Here is a 20,394-nt window from a genome sequence, read left to right as displayed (position 1 = left end):
AGTGTAGCCACTGATGTATTTTTTCCTATACTAATTTTTATCTCCTAATATCATCTTTAATGGATCTGTTATGAGCTCTTTTGTCTTTAAAAAAAAAATTTTTGTTGTTTAAATTCTTCAGGAAGAATTTTCTGATTCTTAATTCATATTAATTCATGCCTGATTCATTCATTCCTATCTGATCCAGGGCTGTCTTTATGTTCCCTTCCTCATAGTGCACGTTTTTTTTTTTCCCTTACAATAATTTAGTATAGATTTCATGTTAGTTCATCATTTTAAATTGTTGCTTATCTTCAAATGAGTTAAATTCTTCCCAGAATATAGGGTAGTTCCGGGTGCAGGACAGCATCTCCTAGCTCACAGAGAAGCCCCGGTAGAAGCAGGGTGTCTATGTGTGAGAGATTAAGGAAGAGATGGCTGCTCTTTCCTTCCCTGCGTGACCTCACAGATTTTTCTGGTATTTTGCTCAGTTAGAAAGCATGTCATATAGGTAGATTTTATAGTCTCCTCTCCTGCTGCTCTTGGTTTTCAGATAAGAGCTCCATGAGACTTGTGCGGCCGACCCCCGCTTTCTGTTTGTTTCCAAGGAGGGAGGATTTTGTTCTCCCCACGTTTTGTTAAAGATACGCAGCAGAAGCACCTCTTTTATCTCTGTCCAACTTGGTCCAGTTCTCATAGTCTTCTCAGGGTTAATGCAGATACGTCAGGGAGCTTTTGTTTCTGGTTTCGCTTATTGTGTTTGGTTGGCTTCAGGGAGGAGGATCTGGAGAAGTCTCTACCTCATCCTCTCACGACAAGAACCTCTACTGTGTCTTACAGATAAGGAGAGAAGGACAGGTGCGATTATGTAATTTATTCAAGGCCAACGAGCCAGTTAGATTGAAGAGGGGCCACTTTTCTGTGGCCGGTGTTCTTTCCGTTCATGTCACTGTGCTTCCACAAAGAAAACACTAATATTTTACTTTTGACACTATTTCTTTTAAAAAAAAAAAATTTTCTTTTGGGCTCAATTTGTGTATTAACGTATTATTTTCTAAAGCAGTGGTAATTATGCTTTTAAATGCGTGTACAACTTTAAAATAATAGCAAGACGTATATGGAAAAAGTGAACTTTCTGTTCTGTTCTATTCCCTCGCTCCATCCAGTGATGAACAGTTCAGTGTGTATTTTTCCAGACTCCGTTTCTGATGTATCATAACTTAGATGAATAGCCCTTTGGATAAGTAGTTAAACTGTCTCTTCTTCCTTTTTTTGGCTATTAAACAGTGCTGTAGTCAACATACTTGGATATTTGTATTTATGTGTCTGTATAAGTATTTCTGCAGGATAGATTCCTGAAAGTAGAATTGCTGTGCCCAGTCATATATTTTATTTGATAATTGTTTCTACGTTGCTCTTTGTCCAACAATAGGCGTTGAGAGTATTTGTTTCCCCTCCTTGAAGACACTTTTGAATTTAATTTCGTCATTCTTATGAGCAGAGGATATGGTTCTTTATTGTTAATTTATTTTGCATTTCCTGGATTATTAGTGAGGTTGAACTCACAAATAATAACATACATTTATATGCAAGGAAATACACTTTTCACTTCTTTCCTTTTTCTCTTTATCTTCAGTTTTTGCCTTCTTTAGTATGTCGGCTTTAGATAAGTGTTCTATTTCCCAAAGGTGGCATCTTATGGGAATTCTTCTGTTGACAGTCTCTTGGGTTATCTGCTGAGAAGCATCTTACTATTCACATGCTGTGTGGTATTTTTAAGTTCTTAAGTGCATGAACAATTTTTCCGGTTGCCAGCAAGTCAGCTCCAGCTTTTGTCAGTCTTTGATGTGTCAGAGTAGAATGGTGCTCCATAGGGTTTTCAGTGGCTGATTATTCAGAAGAAACTCGCCAAGCCTTTCTTCAGTTAGCAGCTGAGCGTGTTAACTATTTGTACTACCAAGGGATGCATGAACAATAAGGTAAACAAAAAAAATTCCTTTTAAAACAATTTCTTAAAAATCTACGTACACACATGCAAAAATGCGCACACAAACCATTGCCTTTTCTTACTCTCTTTTCTTCCCCCCCCCCTTTTTTTTTTTTTTTAATATAGGAGATGTATGAAGTTGCCAAGAAACTTTGCTCTTTTTGTGAAGGTCTGGTTCATGACGAACATCTTCAACATCAAGGCTGGGCTGCTATCATGGCCAATTTGGAGGACTGTTCAAATTCATACCAAAAGCTCCTTTTCAAGTTTGAAAGTATTTATTCAAATTATCTGCAGTCCATAGAAGACATCAAGTTAAAACTTACTCAGTATGTTTGCCATTGAAATAGATAATGAGACGTTTGTTTAAAATACTTTTGCAGTTTATCGTTAGTTTTAGTCACTGTAATTTTGTTTCTCATAGGCAGCATATTATAATTGACTTATTTTTAAAGATTTCTATGACAGAGATTGATAGATTCTAAAATTTAAAAATTATGGTAGATTTTATTTACCATATTTTTTAGTTTCTCGTATTCCTTTATGTACAAGGCTCAAAGTACGTTTGAAATCTTCATAAGAGGGAGAATCTTCGTCTACCTCTTGCCCTCCTATCAACTTTCCAAAAAAGAAAAAACAATAATGTGATAGTAACACATCTATAGAAATAGAAAAGCTATCAAAACATAGACAGTCAAGGAAAATGTTACATTTTCTTCTAAGTATTGCCATCATGATGATGTAAGTTTGGTAAGAGAAAAAAGCCGTTTTGTTCTAGTTTGATTTTATTTATTGTTGTTTGTACATTCACTTAGTGGTTCTGGAAAAAAATACACTAAACAAATATAGTATATAAAAATGAATGTAAAAATTAAAAAGAATTCAGTATGACTATAAAAAAATAGCCCTTTATTTGTATGTTTGTGCTTTCAATGAGGAGCCCTTGTGGTACAGTGATTAAAGTGCTTGGCTGCAAACCAAAAGGTTGGCGATTCAAGCCCACCATCTGCTCTGTGGGAGGAGGCTACTGCAGTCTACTTCTGTAAAGATTTACAGCCTTAGAACCCTATGGAGCAGTTCTACTCTGTCCTATAGAGCCTCTATGAGTCGGAATCGGCCCGACGGCCGTGGGTTTGGATTTTGGTGGGGTGCTTTCAATTTTTGTATTCAGTTTATGTTTTTAATTTTTTTCTGATCTTTCTTTTGGGGGGGTGTGGTGGTTACTCTTGACCGTGAATTGTGGGGACGTTCTTTTTTTTTTTTCCCCCTTTATTTAGTCAAGTCAACCTCATTAATTCAGATTTCTCTAGTGTTTGGTATGAGTATCTAGACAGACATGGGGGCCTTAAGTTGGCAATGTTGCGAATATTGGGAAGGAAGGGGGTGACTGGTCAAATTAGTCACTAAGACTGGAAATAATTATTTAAAGTTTACGTAACAGTCTTTTTCAGGTAACTTTTTCCGTGAATTCTGTTAGGTATGTCAGTTTAATGTAGGGGCCTACATCACTTTATATGTGATTCTACAGAAATCGAATCTTTAAGATTTCACGTTTTCCCATTGCTGTGACAGTATTCAAGGATCTATCTTTCGGTTTATTTTGGGAGTATAATGAAACCAAGAGTTATCCTAATCTTTTTTAAAATTGCTCATCTTGTATTTTTCATGTATCAAAAACATTTTAATGACTTAAAGGTAAAAGGTTACAATTTAAGTGGCAGCCATGGTGAATCTTTTTTTAAGAAATATCTATTTTTTATATCATAAGCTTTGATAAAAGCCAACTGTCTATGTGTTTAGCATAAACTGGTTTAGCTTTACCTTAGAGTGATATTTAACTGTGCTAGTGACGTCCTTCTGTCTCTCTGCTGTATCAGGCTTCTTTTAGAGAACACCTCATAGACTATTTGAAGCATGTATAATACATGTAATGTGTAATGAGAAGGACTTGATGAGATTATATTTGTAATAAAATGTGCTTTTTTTCTTTCAAGCATGCTAATTCTTAAGTAGCCTAATTGTTTTACTGACAGATCTTTTTGTATTTTAAGATCTTAATGACAGATTTTTTTTTTTTTTGTATTTTAAGTTTAGGAACAGCGGTTTCAGTAATGGCCAAGATTCCACTGTTGGAGTGCCTAACCAGACATAGTTACAGGGAATGTCTGGGAAGACTAGATTCTTTACCTGAACACGAAGGCTCAGAAAAGGCTGAGATGAAAAGATCCACTGAACCGGTGCTCTCCTCTGAGACGCCTAGAACAACTAACAGATCGTCATTAACCTCATTTCCCAAGTCAGTGGAAGATGTCATGCCAGATGCTGCAGATGGCGAAGGTGGCAAAGAAGTTAGGGAATCCTGTCACACTGCTGTCCAGCGTGACGGAACTTCAGTGGGTGCTAAAGATGACGATCTGCCTTTTTTCAATGTTTCTTTATTAGACTGGATAAATGTTCAAGATAGACCTAATGATGTGGAATCTTTGGTCAGGAAGTGCTTTGATTCCATGAGCAGAGTAAGTAATGTTAATTTAATACTTCTGGAGTCTTATTTTAGCTTAGGAATTATTAGATTGGGAATTTTGTTTTAACTGAAATAATGAGCCTTGTAGTAAAACTTCTTAACAAACTCTGTGACCTTGGACAAATCAGATTATTTCACATGTATTTTTATGAATTGATGGTAAATTTGTGAAGAGGCAATATAGTAACATTTCCAGGGCAGTGCCCAACTTTTCAAGTATGCATTCAAACAGTGATGAGTTTTTTTAATTTTTTGGTAGGGGGGACTTGTTGTACCACATGGATATTTTAATTTCTCCTATCCTTTCATTTCTTTATACAGTTATACCTTTATCTGCTAGGTGAGACTTGCATAGACCTGTTGTTTTTCTTTCCTGTGCCTTGAGGACTGTGCACTCTGAGTAAAATGGTAATATTTGACCATCTCTCCTGTTACATTAATAATGAATCAGAATGTTCAGACCTGCGTGTGCTGTAGAACTTTCAGGTGTTTTTGAGGAATATTTACATGCAGTTAAATCACAGCTCACAGGTGGTTAGTTAAGGAGTAACCAGCACTCAAAACAAGATATTAAACATATACATTGCCCAGAAAATCCCCCTTGTGCTTATTTTCAATCACATTCCCCCTAGAGGGAACCTCTTTCTGACTTTTAAAAGAAGAAATTTTACATACATCTTCCTGAAATCTTAAAATTCAAAATTTAGACATTGCTTTCCAGTTACATTTTATAATTATAATGAGCTTATGTTTTGGATTAAGGTCTCTCCAAGTATACTTGCAAAAATTTTTAAACCTGGAGGAATAAATACCTCTTCATATCTGAACCATAACCTGATACAAAATCTTTGTTTGATGCAGATTGGGCATATGTTTCAGCGATGCAGAAATAGTATGTTTTAAAGGCAGCTTTTGTCTAAAGAAAGTACAAGGGGTACTCAATTAGAAAAGAGACTTGATCTTTGATTCACTGTTCAGAGAACACAGATTGTCTGGGATGCCCGGAATACAGCGCATACTTACTTAAATTAATAGATCTGCTTTTTTGGTGGATTCCAACTGCCAGCCTTTTGGTTAGCAGCTGTAGGTCTTAACCTCTGCACCACCATCCAGTAGATGCTAGTGACATGGAAAGCATTTAAAAATAAGTTTCTAGGTTTCTTAATTCTTTCTGTTCCCATTTACTTGATGACAGCTGTTAGGGTCGGCATTTCATTTTGACCATTTATTATTTTTCTTCAAAGAAAGATTCAGTTAGGGTATGTTTGCTAAGGCAGGGAAGTATGTGTGTATGTATTACACAAGATTTACTGCCAAAAATGAATGAAAACTAGTGTTCCTGCTTAAACTATCAATATTTAAATGACAAAAAAAATCTGTAAAAAAAGCAGACTTGAAATCTGCTTTGTGTTTGCATGTTTAGATGAGAGATCTAGCAGAGTCAGGTTTTGTTCATATTATATGAGAAGAGGGAAGAAATAATGATCTTCTGGGTTAATAAAGAAAATTCACAAGTATTTATATGTTGGGAAAACAAGTTGGTAATAGTATCATTACTGGGGAAATCACATTGTTAGTTGAGGCAGCCATTCAGAATTTATAGAATTTGAAATCTTAAAGATATTTTAAATAACCTTTGTATAGAAAAGCAAATTAAATACGCTGATTTGGTTATACTCTTTTTTTAACTGTGCTTTAGGTGAAAGTTTACAGCTCAAGTTAGTTTCTCATACAAAAATTTATACACATATTGTTATGTGACCCTAGTTGCAATCCCTATAATGTGACAACACGCTTACCCTTTCCACCCCGGGTTTCCTATGTCCATTCATCCAGCTCCTATCCCTTTCTGCCTTCTCATCCTGTCTCCAGGCAGGAACTGCCCATTTGGTCTCATGTATCTACTTCAAGTGAGAAGCACACTCTTCATGAGTATGATTTTATGTCTTATAGTCCAGTCTAATCTCTGTCTGAAGAGTTGGCTTTGGGAATAGCTTTAGTTCTGGGTTAACAGACAGTCCAGGCACCATGTCTTCTGGGGCTTCTTTAGTCTCAGTCAGACCATTAAGTCTGGTCTTTTTATGTGAATTTGAGTGCCGCACCACACTTTTCTCCTGCTCTGTCAGGCACTCTCTGTTGTTTTCTGTCAGGGCCGTCATTGGTGGTAGCTGGGCACCATCTAGTTCTTCTGGTCTCAGGCTGATGGAGTCTCTGGCTTACGTGGCCCTTTTGTTTCTTGGGCTAATACTTGTGTCTTTGGTGTTCTTCATTCCCCTTTGCTCCAAGTGGATTGGGGCCAGTTGATTCATCTTAGATGGCAGCTTGCAAGCTTTAAAGACCCAGTTGCCACTCACCAAAGTGGGATGGAGAACATTTTCTTAATAAACTCTTAACGCCAGTTGGTCCCCAAACCTCTGCCCTTATTTCTTATAAAAGTATTTAACACTGACCAAAATACAGCACTTTCATCAGTTGTACATACCTATTAGATTAGAAAAATAATTTCAAAAAACACGTTTTGAAGAATTTGTTTATAGATTGGTGCTTCTATTTTACACAAAATGGGATATTCTGTTAAAATCACTGTACTGCATTATGCCATGATGGGCTTTTTTTTTTTTTAATATTGTTTTATTGTCTTTTGAGGTGAAGGTTATTCAGCAGTTTAGTTTCCCGTTCACCAGTTTCTGTACAGGGTGTTCAGTGACGTTGGTTATGTTCTTAACAGTGTTTGAGCATTCTCATGATTACTGTGTTGGTTGTTCCATTTCCATTAATCCAGTTTCCCTGCCCCTTTACATTCTCGTCTTGGTTTTAAAGTAATTGTTGACTGTTTGGTCTCGTATAGATGGTTTTTTAAAGGATGGTAGTACTTAGGAGTGACATTCTGTTTTGAGCCAATTTGTTATTAAGGTACTAGATGATAGTGTTTTTATCGGGTTAATAATTTTCTCTTCTCAGGAGTTGTATATATTTATGCTCGATATAGTTTTGCTTTTTCATCTCCTTTAGGTAAAACCTGACCAAACCTGTGGTTTTTTTGTTCCTGTACCGTGAATGTCAGATTCAGGTGTCTTTCTCAAGAAATAAGTTTAAGACCTAGACTATGGAACTTACACAGGATTTGGAGTAAACTCCTGGCACTGCCATTCACTTATTACCAGAATTATCACTTAACAGTTTTAATCTGCAGTTTTATGTCATTTGTTTGGATTGATAGATGCTAGTTTTATGAATTAGTTTTTTTTTTCTGGTAGGTTATTTGAGCTCATTTCTAAGCTGTCCAATCGTAGCAATGTCTTAGTATTTCTAGCAGGATCTTGTTGGAATACTATTGTTTGCCCTATGCAATGGGATGTGGGTTTAGAGGTGGGATGGGGAGAATGGAGAGGCTAAGAAGTTTTTTCTTATTTTTGCACTTCTTCTGTAAAGCAACGATAATGTTAGTCTCTGTAGGCGTCAAAGAGCCAAGAGTAAAAATTAATGTAGCAGTAAGTGTTTAATTTGCTAATTATTAATATTATTATTCTGTGGCTTAAAATAATCTGAAAATTTTCTTCCAAGTCTTCATTTGGAAATTTTAATTTTCATTACTCATGGACAAATGGAATTAAAATACTAAGGAGAGTAAAATTTTAGGAAGTCAGGCTGTATAGCCTGTATTTGGTGAGTCACCATTAGTGCAGTTGCAATATACAGCTAATCCCCAACTTATGATGGGGTTCTGTTCCAACAGCTTCCTCATTAGTCAGTTCTGACGTAAGTCGAATACCTCTTTTTTTTTTTTTTTTAGCTTTTGATTATTATTGCCTTTTATTATCAGTATATCAGTATCTATATAAATTGATCTTTATTTGCCTTTGGGGATTGGAAACATTACATGTAAACTTACAAATATATTTTAATGCATACATAAAAAAATACACAAACCAGAAAAATTTACTCTGACAATGAATAGTTGGAAGACGTTGGCGTTGTATCAGTTGCAGTAATAACTTCACTTGTGGAGGGTTCTGGATTGTCTGGATTATCCCTGGGAGTGGGGGTGGCGTTTCTGGTCAGAAAATTAGAATTGTCTTTTTTTCTTCATATATCTTGTGATAACATCTCCCTGCTTTCCCAATCTGCCTGTCGACTTTAGCAAAGTGATCAGTGTTTGATTCTGTGTTTTCAAGCAACTGAAACCCTCATTCAGTTTAGAAAACTATACGGCAGTGCTTTGAACAGTAAATCATAAAATTGAAAATCAGTGAGTGAACATCCGAGAATGATAACAGCAAATTACGTACTGCAACGCTGTGTTGTGTGTATTACCAACAATAAGATGTACAAAAAAGAAAGGCGGTCCTAAGTGCAGTTCCATGTAACTTGAAAATGTCCTAAGTTGGGAGTTGTACTTTCAGTTGTTTATGAAATGCAGACACATAATCAGATGGCTTGGTTTTGTGATTGTTTTACCTTCCTTGAGTCATAGCTGTGTTAAATTTATGCATAGTTGTAATTGTGCCCAGGTTGACAGTTTGAGCCAGCTTTAATCTTCTTTTTCACCCGCTTATCTCCCTTATGATTTGCAGTCAGTCTTTGCATTGTGCAGGACTGTGTAAGGGAAATGCAGGCACCTTGGACTCCTACCGTGACATGGAGAAAAGCGAGGGAACATGCGCAGATGCACACGTTTCAGTTATGACAATATTGTGCAGAAAGGGGGCTACCCATACTTAAATAGTTTGCTTTGTTAGCTTTTTTGGTGGTGGTAGATTCTAGATTTAACAAGGGATTTTCAGCTTTAAATGCTTTTGTGTGCTCTTTATGTACAAGAATACCGCATAAAATAAACAAGTCTTTTGACTATAGAGAAAGGATTGGAGGTAGTATATAGCCAGAATTTTTTAAGTCAAAACAGATGGGCTTAAAGAACTGTGATCCAGTAACAAGCTTTGTGGACAAAGACTAGAAACACCAGGGTTTGTCTGGACATAACAGGTAATTAAATTTGAAAAAAAGGCAGCCTGGAAAGATTTACTGATGTCTGATCAGATCACTGAAGGCTCTACTGTAAAAAAAAAAAAACTAGTTTTTAGTTTGTTTGTTTGTTTTTTTACTGTAGTCTGTGTTTATTCTGGTGGTTTGTGCTTAGAAGGAAGGAAGCCATTAGGGGATTTCATCAGGAGACACATATAATGAGCCATTAATAGAAGACATCATTGTTGATACCCGTGTGGAGATATCAGCAAGCAATCGTAAACAGGTTAGGAATTTGTGAAAAATATAAGGGATTGAAATAAGTTTCAGAGTTGGTAAGTCATGCTTAATGGTGAAATCACATACGGAAGAGAAAAAATGGGCTAAGGACAGACTTGTGAATCACCTGTATTTAAGGATTAGAGCCAGAGAAAGACACTCTGATAGAAACTCTTAACTGAGAGGAACCAGCAGAGGCAATGACCCACAGCATGTAGAGTTAGGACAAGGTTATATAAAAGCCTCACGTGAATGTTGGCAGAGCAGCTTTCATGGAGAGTGCAGACAAAGGCAGCCAGCCTCTTTACTTGCAAAGGAAAAGGGAGCATTATTGAGAGAAATTTTTTAGGTTCCATGAACTCAAGCAAATTTGTAGAATTAAAGCCAGGGGACAGGAGAGATTGAATGGTGAGAAAGAGTATTGTGATTTAATCATTAACTCTACTTTATTCTGTAAGGACTTTAAAACAAAATATATTGATTGAAATAGGTAATTCCTGGAACTATATTTCTGATTATGTATCCCATAGCATTTTATAGTAATTGTGTTTAGCTGTTCTTTACTTTCCCGTGCACGAACCACTCATATTCCCCATACTTTTGCTTTTCTGTATTTTTCCGTACTGCTTAGATTTTCTCTAAAGCCGTGTACCAAAATAGCATGAAATATGTTTTAAACTATCATGTTTGCTGCAGATCTTATTCATATATGTTTCCTTGTCATTTAGCTTGACCCAAGGATTATTCGACCATTTCTAGCAGAGTGCCGTCAAACTATTGCCAAACTTGATAATCAGAATATGAAAGCCATTAAAGGCCTTGAAGATAGGCTTTATGCCCTGGACCAGATGATTGCTAGCTGCAGCAGACTGGTGAATGAACAAAAAGAACTTGCTCAGGTACTTTTAAGACAAGGAAATTGTATTTTTTTTTCATAGAAGTATGGCATGTGAATATCCATTTGGTGTGCATCATGTCTTCACTTCATCCTTGAATGTGTGTGGTCATTGCAGTGTTACTGTTCCTGTGTAGTGAAAAGGAAAGCCATGTTTTAATGGTTGGGTTTAGTAAAGTGATTTCTCACTTTTGACGAGTGAATAAAGCACTGAGGCTTTAGGTGAAAATTGAAAGATAAACTATGAAAATACTACTAGAAACTGGACAGAGATCAATGGAGGTTGTGATTTGGGACTTTTAGTAATGTGGTTCTCATTTATCAAAGTTGTATTGCTATTAGACTTCTTTGCCTGTAGTTAGACATTTTTGATATATTGAGAGCATATGATAAAAGTCATCATTGTACTAACCATTTCAGTACTTCCTGCTATCCACTCAAAAACAAAAACAAAAAAAAAAAGATTTTTACAGGACAGAAGGAAAACATGAAATCTTGAAGATCTTATTAATACTTAGGTTTCAGGTCTAATTTAATGAAGTGTTACAGGAACTCTTGTCAATTTTCCCCACCTTGGTGACTTTATGTTATGACTGGTTTGTCCTCCAGCCCCCTGACAAGTACTGTGGCAAAACAGCATTTAGCAAACCGTTGAATTTTATAATCTGATTTTAATTCATACTTTCCTAGTTTTTTTGTCTTAGTCATCTAGTGCTGCTATAACAGAAATACCACAAGTGGCTTTAGAAAGAGAAATTCATTCTCTCACAGTCTAGATGGTTAGAAGTCCAAATTCAGGGTGCCAGCTCCAGGGGAAGGCTTCTGTCTTGGCTCTGGGGGAATGTCCTTGTCATCAATCGTCCCCTGGTCAAGGAGCTTCTCAGCACAGGCACCCTGGGTCCAAAGGATGTGCTGTTCTCCTGACTCTTGTTTCTTGGTGGTTTGAGGTCTCCATGTCTCTCTGTTGACTGCTTTCTTTTATCTCTCAAAAGAGATTGATTTAAGACACAACCTAATCTTGTTGATTGAGCCCTGCCTCATTAACATAACTGCCGATAATCACAGCTTATTAACATCGGGGAGGTAGGATTCACAACACATAGGAAAATCACATCAGATGACAAAATGGTGGACGGTCACACGGTACTGGGAATCATGCCCTAGACAAGTAGACACATTTTTAGGGGACACAATTCAATCCATGGCACCTTTCCTCAGCCAGTAATCTCCTAAACACGTATACAATGTGGTATAGGTAGATAAAGATACAGAGTTTGTTACTTTTACATAAGTTTAAAATATTTTTTGCATTTAAGTGAATTCCCTAGTTATATTCACTTTCCCTGAGGTGACTAAAGTATAGCCTTTCACAGCTTTCACCGTGCTTTTATGTATGTGTGTAGATGTAGTAGTATATGTGCTGAGTAGTTTTTAGATAGTTTAAGTAAATAAGATTGTAATAGATTCATTAATATGTAACTTTTATGCTTTTTATCTTTTCAAGATATTTATTATTTATTTTTCTTTATCATGAAATACAGTAGACACAATACACATACAAAAGCACACAACACGTCATTATAGCTTGATGAATTACAACAAAGTAAACAGACATGTAGCAGCAGCCCTCATCAAGAAGCCGAGCATTGCCAGCACCCCAGAATTACCTTCTGACCATCATATTCACTATTCTTTTTCTTCCCAGTAGTCGTCGTTCTCAACATCTAAATCTAACACGATAGCTTAGTTGTGCTTGTGTTTTTATTTATATAAATGAAATCCTACAAATGGTATATTAGTGCATATGTGCACCGTTTTGTTTGGGAGTATCCTTACGAGTGGAGTTGCCCGAGTAGAATTGCTTGTGTCTTTAGTGTGTTTATTTTCATTTTAGTAGGTATTGGCAGACTATTTTCCAAAATGCCCAACAACTGTTTATGAGAGTTCCCGTTGTTCTACTTCCTCCTCACATTAAATATGTGTGTTTTCATTATTTTAATTTAGCCATTCTGATGAGTAGGTGGTGATATCTTTTGTGGCTTTTATTTACATTTCCCTGATTGCTAACTGTTGTATGTTTCCTCCTTCTCCTGAATCTTGGCTCCTTCACTGCTTCCTTAAGTTTGGTCTAAATTATAGGCCATTCTAGTCATTTCATTCCAGTCTACCTTTGCTGGAAAGAACTATGAATTCTTGATCTTTTGCTTCTTTTCCAGGGTCATTCTTTTTTAAGCCTCTATAGAATGAATAGGAGCCCTGGTAGCATAGTGGTTAAAGCACTCAGTTGCTAACCAAAAGGTGGTCAGCAGCTCGAATTCCCCAGCCACTCCACAGGAGAAAGAGGTGGCAGTCAGCTTCTATAAAGATTTATAGCCTTGGAAACCCTATGAGCCAGTTCTACTCTGTTGTTCAGAATTGACTCGACGGCAGTGGGTTTTAGTTTATAGAATGAGTGAAACAATTTATTTAACCATATTTTTCTTTACGGTCATTTAAGTTGTTTTCATTTTTCCTTATTACAATTTTTTTTTTTTTTTGTATATTCCAGTGCATCTATCTTTATATGTTCTAGTATTTCTTTTGAAGCAATCTCTAGAAGGACCCTAGGGTGTCTGTGCATTTTAAATATTAATAAATATTGTTATATTGACCTCCTTAAAAGCAAAATCCGTCAACACTCACAGTAGCTAATAAGAGCCGTCTCCCTCATAGCATGTTTGCCATGTGTTTTCTTTTATGAATTTTCATTTGCCAATATTTCTGTTGAATTTTTGTCTGAATGTTTTTGTTTTATATCATCTGGATAATCCTTATAAATAATGTGTATTGCCTCTGTTTCTTTGTTGATAGTATTACACAAATTGTTGTACAGAAATTTTAAATTTTGGTGTAGTCAAGTTTATCAGTCCTATATTTTTTCATATTTAGTTCCTCTCATGACTCTTCATTCATTCATTGACAATCTCCACGTTTCTTTGTAACCGTTTCTCACATTGAATAGACCAGGATTTCTGACTCTTTTATCTTAAGTAATCATACTATATTCTCTTTGCTTTGAGAAATCTCCATTGGTTTTTTAAAATATTGTTAATGTTCCTGCCACTTTATATCCCTTCAGATCTTCTCTGCTTAATCAGGCAGAAACACTGAATGGCTCTGCATTTGATGGTAATTAAAAAGAATCTGTTGCTGATGTTGTCCTCAAATCTCCATTGGATACAGCAAATGGAGTTTTGTCATACAAGAATAAGTCATTCTTCTGGGAGTGTGGTTGTTAGGATCAGTGGAGAGTGATAGTATTATTCTCCCTCCCCACCAAAAAAAAAAAAAATTCAGGAATACATTTCTTTTAGATCTGAGCCTTGCTTTCTGAGCTTTCAGTCTTTCCTGAATTCAACCTGAAATGTAATTCATTATTCCCAGAGGAATTACAAAACTAATTTTTGGTGTCTTGTGTTTTAAACACCTGCTTTCCTCCGAATTTATTTTTTGTTAATGCTTTAAACAGTAGTGGCTCATTTAACTTTTAGAACACCTCACCGTAACTGGTATTTAAACTTTTGAAAAATAATTTTTTTTTCTTTGGTTTTGGTACCTCAAGTAGTATAATCCTCGCAGACATTGATAGGCATTTAATTATTTAAGTTCTTCAGTGAATTTTCTGGTAGTTAGCATTTCAATATTATATTTCTCAGTGTTTGGAAAGCCTCTAAATTGTTTACTTACATAATCAGAGCAAAAGTATAAAGTAAATAAAAACCTAGGCTTAAGGAACATAAATTTCACCTGGGTATTATTCCGGGGTGACTCTGGATGTGAGAAGTTAGGTAAAATAAAATATTATTCTCAATGAGCTCATGAGAGAAAGTTAGGTGTGGTATACTGAATACTCTTTGTTTTCCTGTGTTAGGTGCCAAGAGATGTGCAGAAGCAGGTTTAAACTGAAAAATCATTTCCTCAGAGAGGCTTTTTCTGGTCTTGTAGCATAAATCCAGTTTTTCTCTTAGCAGTACTTCTTGCATTACAATTATAATTAAATGATTACTTTTATACATTGTGTTTAAAATATAAGCTCCAAGAAGGCAGGACTCTGGTCTCTCTTTGTCATTGCTGATTGCTGTATCCACAATATCTTAAGACAGTTCCTGACACATAGTAGGCACAATAAATACTTGTAGAATGAGAATTTGAGTTAATATGGCTTTGAGCGTGGAAAAAAAGAACTCTCTTTAATGTATTGCTGGCCTAGAGGCTTTTGCTTGAGTACTTTATTATTTGCAGATGTCTCATCCATCAGCTTTGTTCCTGCTACTAGTCTTTTCCCTATTGCAGATTTTTTTTTCCCTTTATCAGCACTGTCTTCAGAATGTAGTTTGGCCATAGTATATAAATTCAGATTAACCAATTTTAGGCTTAATTTTCAGTCTTGCCATACACATTTACAAAGTAATGTAGTACATTTGAACTACATAACAATTAAATCTTCTAACCACCCCCAAGTAAAGAAAAGGGAAAAGGAATAAAGGAAAGGTATTTATTGCCTGAACATCTCGTCTGATAAAGACCAGCTTTAAAGGAGTAATTTCTTTTAAACCACAACACACATGAGGATCTTTTGTACGCATCTCTACCTGGTCTGGCAGAGAAACCTTACCAAACCTTTGTAGCTGAGCAACACTGGAGCCCTGAAAATTCATTCAGTGTGTGTGTGTTGTCGTTTCTTTTAGCCATCTTCTTATCCTCGAGGATTGCCAGCAAAACAGGGAAACGATAGGGAGAGTGGTGGTGTGAGTACTGTAGTAACCAAATGGCAAGTAATTACATTTCTTTAGAGTATTGTTGTGATTGTTTAATTCTTGTGAAGTACTCTAGCAAAATTCAAAATTAGAAGGATATGATGTAGTTTGTAAGTTCTGCTATCATCTTTCCCTCAGTCTGCCCCCCGCCCCGTCTTTTTAAATTACAGGCCTTGTAGATATCAAGCCTTCATTACACATGAGAATATTGGTACTAAATGGCTTACCAGGGTTTTTTTCCTCTTTAGTCTAAATTATACTCAGAATGGGTTAACAAATGTAGGATTTTATTTTCCTGAAAAACAGGAGAACACTTTTCCTTTCCTTGGCAACACTTGCAAACTTCTTTTTGGTGTAAGGTAATCCATTACTAATGGTTTAGATTTGGGGGCTGATTTTATATTTGGATTGATTTAAAAAATAACTAAAAACCGATCAAGAATTTCAATTAAGTAGAGATAAAAGCAGTAGGTTATTTTTAAAGAGATGAACTACAGAAAAATTATAGCTACAAGCAAGTTTAGAGCATATTGAAAGAAAAATAAGGTAAAGTTACTATTGAAATTATCTTGTTTTCAGGTACTAAACTTCATTTTCATACGCACAGACAAATAAATATCCATCCTTTTATCATGACCCTGGTGATATTCAGTAAAACGTGAAACAGAGAGGAGGGAATACTACCAAAAAGTAGAAGACACACTCTTGGGCCTTTGCTATTCGTATACTTAAGTTCCTAGAAGGATCATTGTCTATTACAGTAGCAGTGTGGCGATCACATAGATATCCAAAACTCAAAGCTTCTATAACATACATGTTAACCACTGTATTTTTACCCTAATAACACGCTCCTTCTACGTTTGCTTGCCAGCCACACCTTCAGCCCATGATGTATTTTCTTAAGCACCACTGTGCCAATTTTTTTTTTTTAATATGGCACTATTAAAAACAAAAACATAATGTGCTCATGAAAACACATCGAGGAGGGTGGGAGCTGTTCACAAATGTAGGAGGTGCATGTTATTTGCTTAAAAATACAGTATTTAGTTAATAGAGTAAGAACAAAACCTCACAGTAACAATAAAAAGACCTAGTAATAATTTACTTGATATATTTTGGGACCTATAGAAAACAAACTGAAAATACTTGATCAAGAGATATGAAAGACTAAATTTTAAATTTGGCGGATAGCCTAAACATAATACCTATTTGACAAAATGATGCACCTAGGAAAATAAATGAGTAAAAATAGCTAAGAAAAAATGTGAAACATTTTTTCCTACCAAATAATAAAGTACACTGTAAAATTAGATCATTCAATCATTGTTCTAAAGATAGGTGCATATATTAATAGAATAAAATATAGTCCAGAAATACTGGAGAGAGGAATGGATTTTCAATAAATATTGCAAAGACAATTATGTTTTATTCGAAGAAGGAAGTTAAGTAAATTCCAGCTAGATTAAATAATTAAAAGATAAGTTTTCATTTCTCTGGGATAAATGCCCAGGAGTCAGTTGCTGGGTCCTGTAGTAGTTATGCATTCAGTTTTATAAGAAACGGGTAGACTGTTATCCTGAATGGATGTCCTTGGTTTTTTAAGACTCTTCTATTGGGAGTGGCAGAGTGGCTGTGTTTTCTAGCTTTTGTGTTTGCCTAATCAGTAATTGGCTCAAGTTTTAATGGCTTTGTTTAATAAATTCAAACAGTGTTCTAAATATACTGTGCTAGCCTCTGTTCTAGATTCTTAACTTCATGATGTATCTTAAGAATGTAAAATTACTCTCTGAGCACTGAACCTAGTGTGAGTTTCGTTTATATTTTCCAAGCAGAGAAAAACATAATTGTTGGCTGTTTATCTTACTTAATCTAATTTTCTTAAATTGAACTTTAGATGAACATTTACAGAACAAACTAGTTTCTCATCAAACAGTTAGTGTACACGTTGTCGTATGAGATTGGTTAACAACCCAACAACATGTAAGCAATCTCCCTTCTCAACCCTGGGTTTCTTATTACCAGCTTTCCCGTTCCCTCCTACCTTCCAGTCCCTGCCCCAAGGCTGGTGCACCCCTTTAGCCTGTTCGTTTGGCTGAAGAATGAACATCAGGAGTGACCTCATTACTGAGCTGAAAGGGTGTCCAGGGGCCGTACTTTCAGGGTTTCTCAAGTCTGGTTGGAATTTTTTCTCCAGCTCTTTTGTGGACCCTCTATTGTCATCCTTGTCAGAGCAGTCAGTGGCGGTAGCCAGGCACCATCTGGTTGTACTGGACTCAGTCTAGGGGAGCCTGTGGTAGGTGTGGTCCATTAGTCCTTAGGACTAATCTTTCCCTTGTGTCTTCAGTTTTCTTCATTCTTCCTTACTCCCAAAGGAGTGAGACCAGTGAAGTATCCTAGATGGCCACTCACAGGCTTTTAAGACCCCAAACGCTACTCACCGAAGTAGAGTGTATAACATTCTGTTATGCCAGTTGAGCTCGATGTTTCCTGAGACCGTGGGCCCCACAGCCCTCAGCCCACCAGTTCAGTGCCTCAGGGAGTTCGGGTGTATCTGTGGAGCTACCATGGCCCTGCCTTGTACAAGCTCTGTTGGCTTCCCCAGTATTTTGTACTATCTTACCCTTCACCAAAGTTACCACTTACCTATTGTCTATTAAGTGGAAAAATACTTATTCTAATTCTTACCTTGCAGCCACTCTATGGGAGAAAAATGTGGCAGTCTGCTTCTGTAAAGATTTACAGCATTGGAAACCCTATGGGGCAGTTCTGCCCTGTCCTGCAGGGTGGCTAGGAGTTGGAATGGACTCGATGGCTGTGGGTTAGGTTTTGGTTTATTCTGATTCTTCAGACTAGGTCATTACAAGCAAAACATTAACAAATCTCCTGTGTTACCTTAGTACACATACCTGGCTACACATAAGAATCACTTGGGAAGCTTAAAAAAAAAGTACAGATAGTTACTGAAGCCGACCCTGAGTTTCTTATTTCTTCAGAGATAGGGCCTGGGCCTGGCTGATCTTTTGCTTCCCCAGGAAATTCTAATATGCAGCCAGGGCTAAGAAACATCAATGCATAAAAATGATGCCCCATATATATATATAAACCAAACCCAGTGCTGTCGAGTCGATTCTGACTCATAGCAACCCTATAGGACAGGGTAGAATTGCCCCATAGGGTTTCCAAGGAGCACCTGGTGGATTCGAACTGCCAACCCTTTGGTTAGCAGCCATAGCACTTAACCACTACGCCCCCAGGGTTTCCTATAGATATATATAGAGAGAGCTTTATTTTAATAACATGTAACCTGGATGTCCAGGGGAAGGAGGATGCCTACATGGTTTTATAACACATTTATCTTATGGACAGTTGTGGAGTCATTACAAAGTTAATTTTGATTGATGTGCCATGACCTCCGTAAATCTTCGTTGGGGGAGAAAAGGATACAAGAATACAGCTCACCAATATTGAAGAAAAAGAGAAAACAGAATGAAATCTGCTAATAGGTGAACAGTTATCTCTGGAGATGGGATATGGTAGATGACTTATATAATGCACTTTTTATACTTAACAGCAAAAAAAAAATCTGTTTAAAAGGAACGGAATGTATTTATCTCATAAAAAAATAAATACTCATAGAAAAAATAGGAAAATTTAAAATACCTGCATTTAAAAGAACATGGAACAGTTCATGTTTAACATGAAAATTTTCTTAAATGAATGTTTGTATCTGTCATGAAACACTGTTAATATCCTTTAAAATATTTCCTCTCAGGGATTTTTAGCTAATCAGATGAGAGCAGAAAACTTGAAGGATGCATCTGTATTGCCTGATTTGTGCCTGAGTCATGCAAATCAGTTGATGATTATGTTGCAAAACCATAGAAAACTATTGGATATTAAACAGAAGTGTACCACTGCCAAACAAGAACTAGCAAATAACCTGCATGTCAGATTGAAGTAAGTGATTCTGCTGTAACTCATTTAGGACTTCTAGAGTTGAAGTTTGTTTGTTTCTCCCAAGTGATTGGGAAAATTTCCCTCCTCCCTGTATTGAAATAGTTGTGATTGAGTTAGAGTTTGTATGTCTCATTTTACCTATTATTTTTGTGACTGCAATTGTAGTATCTGTTCCTTAGCTTAAGCAGTAAGGATTCTTTTTAGCAAACTTGAGGCTATTGAAAATAATGGATTTCATTCTGTAGGTGGTGTTGCTTTGTAATGCTACATGCTGATCAAGATGGAGAGAAATTGCAAGCTTTGCTTCGCCTTGTAATAGAGCTATTAGAAAGAGTCAAGATTGTTGAAGCTCTTAGTACAGTTCCTCAGATGTACTGCTTAGCTGTTGTTGAGGTTGTTAGAAGAAAAATGTTCATAAAACACTACAGGGAGGTAAGCAGGCCAAATTCAGTTTTAACTATGTATGAACATTAATTGGTATATGTTATTAACATAAGCTTCTCTCTTCTAGTGGGCTGGTGCTTTAGTCAAAGATGGAAAGCAATTATATGAAGCTGAAAAATCAAAAAGGGAATTCTTTGGGAAATTATTCAGTAAGTGCTCTTCATTAATAACTTAGATATCATTACATTTTAAATACTGTTTTTATTTCATAAATGTGAATATAGTATTTTGAAAGCTAAAACTATGTCAGTCGTGCTGTATAGAAAGGCCTAATATTTTTGTGTATGAAACTATTATAGCAGTATTCATTTAGGGATTTCCATTTGTAAGGTATCCGATAAGCTGAAATTTAAATATTAAAACTTGCGTATGGAAATTATTATAGTAGGTGTTCATTTAGGAATTTTCGTTTCTCAGTTGTCTAAGAAAATGTTATGAAATTTAGAATAATAACTACACTAAAAGTTAATCCTGTGTGGTACCTTGTACCTCAGTTAGAGTCCCTTTGTTTTTGAATAATACTGCCTTTGAACATAAAATATATTTCTAAAAATTAAGGATAGTGTTTTGA

The 20,394-nt window shown here is 36.0% G+C and overlaps 1 protein-coding gene across 8 annotated transcripts in view; it reads left to right on the top strand.

Annotated features, from left to right (window-relative positions):
- RB1CC1 (RB1 inducible coiled-coil 1) overlaps positions 1 to 20,394 on the top strand; it is a 135,526-nt gene that overhangs the window by 74,908 nt on the left and 40,224 nt on the right. For 7 of the 8 annotated variants that reach the window (XM_010599545.3, XM_010599544.3, XM_023538868.2 and 4 more), the window contains 6 exons: positions 2,093 to 2,295; positions 4,056 to 4,482; positions 10,460 to 10,630; positions 19,195 to 19,379; positions 19,625 to 19,811; positions 19,891 to 19,972. In XM_010599545.3, the coding sequence (XP_010597847.1) occupies positions 2,093 to 2,295; positions 4,056 to 4,482; positions 10,460 to 10,630; positions 19,195 to 19,379; positions 19,625 to 19,811; positions 19,891 to 19,972 (1,255 nt within the window). Of the gene's footprint in view, positions 1 to 2,092; positions 2,296 to 4,055; positions 4,483 to 10,459; positions 10,631 to 19,194; positions 19,380 to 19,624; positions 19,812 to 19,890; positions 19,973 to 20,394 lie in introns of those variants that run through there. The other variant, XM_064270414.1, reaches the window with a different exon arrangement.

The sequence above is a fragment of the Loxodonta africana genome, chromosome 18 (assembly GCF_030014295.1).
Source record: "Loxodonta africana isolate mLoxAfr1 chromosome 18, mLoxAfr1.hap2, whole genome shotgun sequence".
In the NCBI taxonomy this organism is placed as follows: Eukaryota; Metazoa; Chordata; class Mammalia; order Proboscidea; family Elephantidae; genus Loxodonta; species Loxodonta africana.
Note: the sequence above shows the minus strand (reverse complement) of the source record. Positions and strands in the feature narration are given on the sequence as shown.